This window comes from Epinephelus fuscoguttatus, linkage group LG13 (genome assembly GCF_011397635.1).
Source record: "Epinephelus fuscoguttatus linkage group LG13, E.fuscoguttatus.final_Chr_v1".
In the NCBI taxonomy this organism is placed as follows: domain Eukaryota; kingdom Metazoa; phylum Chordata; class Actinopteri; order Perciformes; family Serranidae; genus Epinephelus; species Epinephelus fuscoguttatus.
In genome coordinates this window covers 31,584,909-31,595,492 of record NC_064764.1, presented here as the reverse complement: position 1 = coordinate 31,595,492, position 10,584 = coordinate 31,584,909, and the positions used below count along the sequence as shown (strand labels likewise).

Here is a 10,584-nt window from a genome sequence, read left to right as displayed (position 1 = left end):
AATACCTCCCCCTCCCCACAAATTTTAGTCAGCTCATTCTGTTTATTTTTAAATTTCAAACTTTTCCTCTTTCCTGTTTCTTTCTTCACATAGATGTTTGTAAAACGATATAATTACTGGGTGTTTTAATTCATTGAAACTATAAACGTTGGGCTCATTTGATGTCTCTTACAGCTTTGACTAAAAAAACATCTGATCAAACTGACTTCTTTGTGACGTGCTTTGGGTATTTCTACTTTATTCTTAAATAAATACTTTTTAAATATAAATAAATACTTTATTCTTAAAGTTTATTATTAGTATATTACATGTTATATACTCAGAGATAATCCTTAGCTGAGCAGCAGACAGACAGACAGACAGACAGACAGACAGAGACAGATTGATTCTGTGTTAACCATTAGCTGTCAGAGGATCCACACTGATGGGACAGACACACTGGTCCTCTAAAGTTGCCTGGTAACCCCCTAGCAACCACTTTGTCATCACCATAGCAACCCCTTCACTGGAGAACAGCCCGGTCCAAAGTCCACTACTTCTTTCCGACTGGTCAGAGAGCTCGAGTCTGTGGACATGGACTGATGAGATAAGCCCCTCCCTCTGCCTGGATAAGCCAAGCCCACTTGTTTCCTCAATTTTCTAATGACTTGTTTTTAAAGCATGCTGTCGATTTGGCTAACATGCTAACGATGAAACAAGTTAATTATATAGCAAAACAGTGTTGCAGTCTATGGTATAAATTTGTATTTGTATTGTAAAATAGCCTTTAGCCTTAAAATCTGCAGTGGACCTACTAATTTACTGTTAGCATAAGTTCTAATTAAAAAAAAAAAAAAAAGTTGTTTTTATGGTTTAAAAACAACTTTTTTTTAAGTTTGTAGTCCAACCATTTCATAAGAAATAGTGTTGCAAGTACAGGGAAGTTACAGAAATGTTCATTGCTGATCCCAAATCCGACCTATGAAAGGTTGGGGGGAGGGGCTTTCCAAACTGTGCAACCACTTAACAAGCACCCCTGATGGAGTATACCTGCACCTTAACAGTCCGAGTCACGCGAGCTGCTCTGTGAGGCGGTACACAGCGGTCTGTTGAGCTTAATGCTAATGTTACCATGCTAACAGTGTCACTGCTAACATACTGATGTTTAGCAGGTATAATGTGAACCATATTTCCATCATAGTTTAGCATGTTAGCATGCTAACAAAGCACAGCTGAGGCTGATGGGAATGTCACAAGTTTGTCAGCTATTTGGTCATGAACCAAAGTGTGAAATGGAGCTGTATGAAAAGTTAAGGGACCATCAAAGTTATTACGGTTCATCCTGAGTGGAACATGAATGTGTGTTCTAAATTCTGCAGCAGTCAGTCCAATAGTTGTTGAGTCGTTTATCACAAACCTCACGGTGGTGCTGGAATGGATTCAAATTTTGACCTGGGGAAACATTATCAAAACATTATCAACGTTAGGCTCTGAAGTGTACATTGAAAGAAGACAATGCATGTAACAGGCAGAACTTGGCACGGCGTCCCAGAACATCAACAACCAACACACCCAGGGTGCCTTGCACATTGTATCTGGACATGGAAGGTCCATGACCAAACGTTGATATGTGACGAGGTCGGAGTGCAAATGTGTTGACGGAAATGTCAGGAGATTATCAAAGTCATTAGTTCAAGTTCAAGTTCTCTTTCATATACACAACCAATGGCTTAACGGAGGGTATATGCAGGTATATGGGTATAGCCACATCCTCCTTGGTAACCAACCCATCTACATAGTATGATAGTACACCCACCTTATTACACCACTGTGAGAGAACAGTCCTTGGCAATGAAAATCTTGGATCGCAGGCAGTAAAATACACACATCTCATGAAAATCATGAACGTCCAATAGGCTAATCACAGAGATAATTCAGTCTGGACCAAAGCGATGGATGGATCAACATCCGAGCCTTGTCCCTAACACGGCTACAAACTTGGATCCAACCAGCAGCCTCCACAGGTGTGTCCTGACCAGAGGGAGCAGGTGTGACACAGCATCAGGCAGTGAGATGAATGGTTGGGGTCAGATGATGAGAGGCAGCACATATCGACAGGGAGAGTGACTTTGATACCACACCTGAACCTCCTGCAGCGGTAACAGTTACTGCAGCCATCATCATCATCATCATCATCATCATCACCTGTATTAACATGGAGTCTGGTGATCTTCATCATCATCATCATCATCATCATCATCATCTTTATCATCTTCTACATTAACGAAAATGAAAACAAATACATATGGAGGGTGTGTGTACAAACACACCTTCCATGAGGGGTATGATGTCTGTGTGTGCGCATGCGCGGTTGCACGAGGCGACAGATGGTCCACTATCCTCACAAAGAGAGAGAGAGAGAGACAGACTTTTTGGCTGATACGAATGGAAGATTTATCACGTGATCCCCGGGGCCGTTTTAATGACGTACACACCATATGGCGCGTGCCGGGAGGGCGTGGCCTCGATATGCTAATTACCCCCCTCCAACCCCTGTTGTGTTGGTGTGTGTGTGTGTATGTGTGTGTATGTGTGTGTGGTGCTGAGTATAAAACAGCATCCTCCCACACACACCTCAGAAGAAAGCTCAGAGCAGATCACGCACAGTCACGCACGGACACGCACACAGAGAGCGCGGGATGAGTGCGATCTGACAAACAGCGGCTCGTTACAACAGGTAAGTTTTTTTATTTCTTTTTTTTTTTTTTTAATTAATAATGATCTGTTTTACAAATTTCTCCTCTGATTGATTATTTAATTGTCTGTGTATCAAATTTTAGGATAATAAATCTGATCAATTATTTACACCAAATTAAAAGCTTAATCTGTTAATGCTAATTTAACTTAATTATTTGTTTCGTCTGTATCAAAATAAACCAGCACGCCTTTAATAAAGCAGCAAATAAACCAAGAGTCCTTGTTTTTTAATCAATTAATTTTTATTTTTTAAATTTTGTTTGTTTGGTTTCATTGTATTTCCCAGTTTTTATGTTATTAGCCTTTTTTTCTTCCAATTAATATACCTAATTATATATTTTTTTACACTCGGTCGTTTCTTCCTCTCTGGAATTGTTTATTTATTTTAAATTAATTTTATTTAATTCAATTTAATTTTGTTTATGTGTTTTGTTTCCATGTCTGTCTCTGTGTTAAATTAAATTAACGGGACATTAAAGTAACGGGACCAGTCAGCGGGAAACGGAATGGAAATAATTAAAATGCTAATAATAATAATAATAATAATAATAATAATTAGTCTATTAATTTAAAAGCCTCTGCTTCCAGCTCACTACTTTGGGTTAAAAGATATCTTTAAAATCATCCGCTTTCATTTTTAAAATTTAAAGTAATCTTTATCTCGTCTTATAAATTAAAAAGACGGGATTTTCTGACGGACTTTGACGATTTTTAATTTTGATTAATAGATAAAAAGTGTTAATTTCAGAGGCCAAAACTGCAGATTTGAACATTTTTTTAAAACTAATTTGACTAAAGAGCTGATTCCGTTTCTCTCCTGACAAAAGTTTCTGGACAGATTTTTTAACGGTTAATAAAGCTTGTTTATTTTGTAGCCGACATATTATAAAGCCTTTCGTGTCAAATTTGTGCTTTGTGCAGAGTTGTCTATTTATGGAAAGATTTCTACGAATATATGATGTTCCCGCACATTTCATTTTTCCTTACTTAAATTGCTTTAATACATTTTTCAAGCTCCATAAATTCAGTTTTAAAATACACCTCTTCTATATAGGCTTATATTTACAAGTAAGGAATCACAGCAGCTCAATTAGGCCTAAGTATGTAATTTTAATTGTGTTTCTGTCCGTTTAATTGTAAAGGAAAAAGTGATTCTGTTCAACACAGACATGCCATTATGTCCAATCTTATGGGAATTAAACTTTTAACCATTATATGAACATATAAAGGTGTGATCTCTGATTGATCCCGAAATTTAAAAATGAAGTCCAACAAAACCAATTTAAACTTAAAGTATCATGGCCTGACTTCAATCCCAAAAGACATTTTAATTTTGTTTGGCCAAAAATGAATTTAAAACGTAAATTAAAAACTTAATAAGACAGGTGAAATTGTTTTTACATCATAACCAGGCCTCTCATGGGCAGTTAATTATCATTTTTATTAAAAAGCTTTCTTCTTCATACATTTTCTCATGAATATATTTTCTTCTGTTTGTAGTCTCAAACTGAGAATCAGCATCATGACCAGGTCTGTGCGGGAGGAGCAGGCGTCAGTGGAGTCGGAGGAGCAGCAGGAGCTCCACAGCCCCTCAGATGGAGGCAGAGGAGAGGAAGAGGAGGAGGACAGCCTCCACCACCTGGAGGACGAAGAGGAGGAGGACGAGGAAGAGGAGGAGGAGGACGGCGAGAACAAACCCAAGAGGCGAGGGCCGAAGAAGAAGAAGATGACGAAGGCTCGTATGCAGAGGTGAAGGAGACTGCGTCTTTTGAAAATAAATATTTTTATGTTTGTCCTCAAGAGGGCGCTACAGGGGAAAGTCATGTGGTGATTAAAATGTACAGGGTTTATCCTCTGAGGAGCAGGACTGAGTTCAGTAAGTTTTAATCTGACCTGTAGACTTGTTCAGACACTCTGGAGCAAAGTGCTAAATGGACGAACATCATCGTCCCTCTGATGGGACGAAACATCTGGACTAAAAATGTTAGTTATTTGATGGAAATCGAAACAGAACCATCAAACTTTTTAAGTATATGATCCAAAAAACTGACTTGTGGATCTCAGAATAAGGGGTCTCATTTATCAAACAGTTTGTAGGATCCATACTAAAAATGTAAGTACAGACAAAAGCCAAGTTTCCAAAATGTTCGTAAGCATGGGTCAAAGTCACCCCCATCAAGGGCTCATTTTGTGTGTATGCAATGTTTATAAAATGAGACCCCAGAAGTCTCAGCAGTCGTCCTGATCTCACAATCCAAGCCCAAAATATAACATTTCTTGTGTCTCAGTCAGGGCCTTGTTTCCCAAAAGCATCTTAAGGCTGAGATGATCTTCGTCTTGTGTGCCTTCTTAAGCTTAAGACGTGTTTCCCAGAAGCATCGTAACTGAACCGTCATATTTAAAAATGACCGCATTAAGGAGTGTCTCCTACTGATTCCTTCTTACAGAGCAACTTGCTCTTGGTTAGAGCCCCAAGTAAATCAGTTTGTAGGAAAATCATATAGACACTTGATTCTTAAAGAAATATATCCTGTGTCAAAGTCCTGTGCTTGACCCAGTCACTGTCTTATTCCCTCCGTAAACTGTGTCACTCTTGGTACTCTGTCACCTGGCTATCTGGCAGTGCATTATGTGAGTTCTTACCTTGTAAACCTACTACTTTAATCTCAGATAATGTCAGAGATTGGCTAGCACCAGCCCTAACCATGACCTCTTCACCCTAATCCTAACCGCTTCTGATCTTTTAGCATCAGCGTGAAGAGAACTAGCCAATCACAGCACGCAATGGGATCAAAAATAAAGGAATGTAGGAATGGGTGGAAATAACCGAATAGCTGCAGTGTGACTGTTCTCACCCCGCTGCAAATACACATACACGTAAAAGGGCAACTAACACAATTTAATTTGAAAACTGATTAGCAAAACTGATCTGTTGTCACCTCCTCCTCTCTGATATATTTATCGCTTCTGGCTGAAATTAGATTTTCCCAGTGGAATATTTTCAGTTTCAGTATCTTTTCTTTTTACTTATGGTGCGTTTGTTGTTTGCCTCATGTTACATGCTGCAGTATGATGACAGAGTGACATCTACAACAGATAATCTGAATATTATTGAAACTCTTTGGAAGCTTCATATTCTTAATGAACAGCTCCAAGTATAAAATGTTTCCTCATGTCATATACAACAGCCGACATCAAGATGGTTTTAAGTGATGCTCTCGGAAACATGCAGAAATATGAGTGTTCATAGAAACTCAGGCCTCAAGTAACTACCACCACCTACCATTACCATTCTATACTTTGATTTATAGAGTAAAGGACAGCTTTCTCGTCAGTGTCTGACGCTGCAAGTCACTGTGCAAGTGCCCGATTTTGACGCCTTCAGAGTGAAACCAGCTTGGCGCTGTAAACACTTGGAGTCATGACAGAAAATTCCCAACACTGTCGCATATTTTTGACTGTAACATTGCCCTGCTGCCCCTTTTAGTTAAATTTTGGGACAGTTTCTTTATCTTTAAACTTAGCTACTTGTGTATCTATTAGCCCAGCTGGGTTTAGCCGCACACGTTTGACAGAATTGAGCTGTGATCATCGCCGAAATGTCTGTAAGCTAACATGCTAACTACTTATAGTTGCAGACGTTTGTTGAGCTACAACTGATTGCATGTGTGCTTGGATGCCGATTGGATGTTACAGATATGATAACAGATAACAGGGCTAACAATAAATCTGTTCTGTGTTTCAGGTTTAAGGTCCGTCGCATGAAAGCTAACGCCCGGGAGAGGAACCGCATGCACGGGCTGAACGACGCTCTAGAGAGTCTGAGGAAAGTCGTCCCTTGTTACTCCAAAACCCAGAAACTGTCCAAGATCGAGACGCTGCGCCTCGCCAAGAACTACATCTGGGCCCTGAGTGAGGTCCTGCGATCCGGCAAGGCACCCGACCTCATGAGCTTCGTCCAGGCGCTCTGCAAAGGTCAGTGTCACCTTACAGCGACAAACTGGACCGAGTTAATCAAGACTTGAGTCAGTCTGGAGCCTGATGGAATTAATATGAAGGGAAAACTATAAGCAATTATCCTAATTCAGGGAGGGTGTATTTTATATTGGCTATTAATAAAAATCACATGTACATGATGGCTGTCTCATGTATATCCTGCGTCCATTTGGAGCAATTGGAAATTGCAATATGCATGTTGGATAGGGACAGTGTAGTGGCAGTATGGTAATATGATTGGGGTCAGTAGGCATGTTATCATCAATAACAATCTCTACCATGCGTCATTGCCACTGCACAGTGACTAATATATGCCATTGAGGCCGTCACCACTGTTACTTTTTCAAAGCCAGAAGTGACCATATGTGGGCAAGAGGGTGGATCTGACTCATCGACTGTAGCTATGCCTTGCGGACAAGCTGCCACTAAATATGCATAACTTTAAGCCTTAATAAAATGTAACTGGGTGAGTTATGTTAACTATTAGCCACCAAGACCAAAACTGTTTTTTAACCAGAGTGTAAACAGGCTGTAAAGTTGGGCATTTTAACATGGGGGTTAATGGGGATTTACTCTATTTTGGAGCCAAGTGGCCATTTGAGGAACTGCAGATTTTGGCACCACCAATTCTATGGCTTGGTTGGAGGTTGCCACTTGAAGGAAACCGGTAGTCCCAGTGCAATATATTAAGTGCCACAACCTTTTTTATAACTCACTGGTTTACATTTTATCACGGCCCAAAGTTGCGCATATTTAAGGGTGGGGTCACTTGAGTTACAGGCTGCTTGCTGTGGCTTGAAACACCACCACTGCGGACTTATTTGTTTTTTCGTTCGTTGTTTTACGTTCCTTTAGTCCATTACCCACTCCATTGGACGTTGGGATGTGCGTGTCTTTTGTAGCCTACTGTTTTGGGATGTTACATGTCACACAGTGGCAGTGTTTTCCAAACAACAACAATGGCATTAACATGTCAGTAACACTCATTTACTGTCCCTGCTATATGGCGACTGAACTTGTCCTCCTCTACAAGCGGAAGGAGCTCCTAAATTGCAGCCATTTACAGCTGCTGTTTTTTTTCTTTGAGTCCACGATTGCTTTCTGTGATCAGACTTTATCCACAGAACAGCGAGGCGGCATAACAGCATGCTATTGCTGCCTTAAACAGGCCTTGTAAAACAGGCTTATGAGTCAGATTCACCCCTCGCTCCTCCACAGTTCCACCCTCTTGTCCAAATATGGTCACCTCTGGCTTCAAAAAACCATGGCAACGGCCAAAATGCCAAACTTGAGACTTCAAACTGGCAGTCCACAAACCAATGGGTAACGTCATGGTAGCCACGTTCATTATTTATACAGTCAATGACGGGAACGCATGTTTAAAAAGCAAGTTTATCTCCAGCCTAAGACACAGTGATGATTGATGGATCAGTATGGATTGATTATTGTCTCTGCTCTCAGGTCTGTCTCAGCCAACCACTAACCTGGTGGCGGGCTGTCTGCAGCTGAATCCTCGGACCTTCCTGCCAGAGCAGACGCCCGACCTGCCAGTTCACCTTCCCCCTGCTGGCGCTGCCACCTACCCTGGACACTACTCCTACCAGAGCCCTGGGCTGACGGCCGGCCTGCCCAGCCCGCCCTACGGCACTATGGAGCCCTCCCACATCTTCCACCAGGTCAAAGGTCAACCCTACGGCCCACTGGAGCCCTTCTTTGATGGCGTCCTGGTGTCAGACGGCCCGGCGTTTGATCCGCCCCTCAGTCCACCACTCAGCATCAATGGGAACTTCTCGTCCTACAAGCACGAGAGCGTCGCAGCTGCTGAGTATGACAAGAGTTTCTCCTTCAGCGTGCACTATGGAGGAGGAGGAGGAGCTGGGGGACATCCTGCCATCTATGGTGGTGGGGGGTCCACCCCACGGTGCGGTGAGCTGCAGGTGGATGGGCTGATGGGCTTTGACGGACACTCACACCACGAGCGGATGATGAACGCCCAACTGAACGCCATCTTCCACGACTCCTGAGGAAGAGGAGGACGAAGGACTGAGAGACTGTTGAAGACAGAGAGACGAACAGAGAGACAGTTATGTGGAGGGACAGACAGTCCTGTGTACGTCTGTCATTTTATAGCTGTCTTTCCTTCTTTCTCTTCTTCTGTCCGTCTGCGTCAGGTTCTACGACTCCTCCTCACCATGAGGGCAGTGATGTCGACGACGATGTCATGTTAATGATGTAACCTTCTTTGTAGCGCTTCGTCCTGCAGGAGACGCTCTCTGAATGTCTCGTTATTATTCATATTATTACTTAAGAATAATCAATAATCAATAAGCAATAATCTGGAGGAAACTATGCAATTTTGTTAAAATCTGAGCAGCGACGCTTGGCTGTTAATTCCAAATGTTGAAAGAATAAAGATTTCTCTATTTTTGGGTCAGTGTGTGAGGTGGCGTTGAGCCGGAATCAGGCCGGTGTTGAGCCTACGTTGGGCCGAAGTGTTCATGTTGTTCATGTGGTTTTTACTTTTTGCTTTTTATAACGTTCCTGTAGCGTTCTTTTAACATTTCATGTGACTCTTGTTCATATTTTATAAGATAGATGTTTATAAAGGCCTTTTATTAAAAGGAATTCAATGTGATTCACCTGAAAGACTCCGTTCATCAGTGTCAACACAACAAAACTACAAAACACCTCCATTCAGTCCAGTTTACTGTCGTTGTGTCCGCTTTGTTACAGGTTAGTTTAGTCATCTTCAGTCCAGTTTGGTCAAGGTCACTTCAGCCGAATTCAGCTTCATTAATTATCTTTAAAAACACATTCATACAGAAAGAAATATGAAAAAAATCAAAGCTGTATTTGAATTGAATCAAATTGAATGACATTAAATTAGGTTGAATTAAAAAGCTTTTGCCTTTCCATTTTATCTTCCTCTCATGCCCTCCACTTAGACTTCACTTCACCGTACCCTTCAGTGCTCCAGCATGTTGTGAATGTGACGATCACTCACAGTCTACACTGCCAAGACATGAGGTGGTAATCTTAGGACCATTTTCCGGAAATTTCATCTCCTCCTCCTTTATAAGTTAACATTAAATTAATAGTTTATAACACACTGTGGGCAGTGGGAACTCGTGTGTGGAGGCTTGTGTATAAACAGATGATGAATAACAGTAAAATACAGTTTTATTAATATAAAATATATCTTAATACACGGTTCCTACAGCTTCAACTTAAGACTTTATAAGACTTTCTTAATGCCACTGAGAATGAAATTTAAGACTTACTTACAATTTGAAACAAAATAAATTAAATCAAAATAAAATAAAATAAAATAAATATTAACTGCCATCAGTTACCTTGGGTAAGGGACAGTTTGCCCAAATATTCTTTGTGATATAAAACATAACCTTTTTGTCATGTGACACAAACGAGGATAGAAGAGAACTCAAGAGAACTTTAACTCAGCCAGTGGGCAGTGGGAACTTGTACATGGAGGCTTGTGTATAAACACATCATGAATAATAGTAAAGTACAGTTTTAATAATAAAAAATATATCTTCATACATGGTTCCTACAGCTTAAGGCATGTTAGTTTTTAACACTTTCTTAATGCCACTAAAAATAAATATAGACAAATTTACAATGACAAAAAAAATAAAATAAAATAAAATAGAATAAAATAAAATTAAATTAAATTAAATTTAATTAAATTAAAAATAAAAAAAACTACAAACCGCTATCAATTACTTGGGGTTATGGACAATTTTGCCCAAATATTTTTTGTGGCATCAAACATGAACTTTTTGTCATGTGACACAGACGGGGGTAGAACAGAACTCGAACATATCTGTCGTT

At 40.4% G+C, this 10,584-nt stretch overlaps 1 protein-coding gene across 1 annotated transcript; it reads left to right on the top strand.

The window, feature by feature from the left end:
- The first annotated feature begins 2,587 nt into the window (after positions 1–2,587).
- neurod1 (neuronal differentiation 1) lies at positions 2,588–9,367 on the top strand. The gene is made up of 4 exons (XM_049593721.1): positions 2,588–2,716; positions 4,237–4,485; positions 6,482–6,711; positions 8,194–9,367. The coding sequence occupies exons 2-4, from the start codon at positions 4,259–4,261 to the stop codon at positions 8,754–8,756; spliced, it is 1,020 nt and encodes a 339-aa protein (XP_049449678.1). The 5' UTR covers positions 2,588–2,716; positions 4,237–4,258; the 3' UTR covers positions 8,757–9,367.
- The last annotated feature ends 1,217 nt before the right edge of the window (positions 9,368–10,584 follow it).

What these genes read in the sequence shown, in the direction of transcription:
- neurod1 (XM_049593721.1), top strand. Translation starts at nt 4,259, where the DNA reads ATGACCAGGTCTGTGCGGGAGGAGCAGGCGTCAGTGGAGTCGGAGGAG. An exon ending in ACGAAGGCTCGTATGCAGAG is followed by an intron (nt 4,486 to 6,481) that starts GTGAAGGAGACT and finishes TCTGTGTTTCAG; the next exon opens with GTTTAAGGTCCGTCGCATGA. An exon ending in CGTCCAGGCGCTCTGCAAAG is followed by an intron (nt 6,712 to 8,193) that starts GTCAGTGTCACC and finishes CTCTGCTCTCAG; the next exon opens with GTCTGTCTCAGCCAACCACT.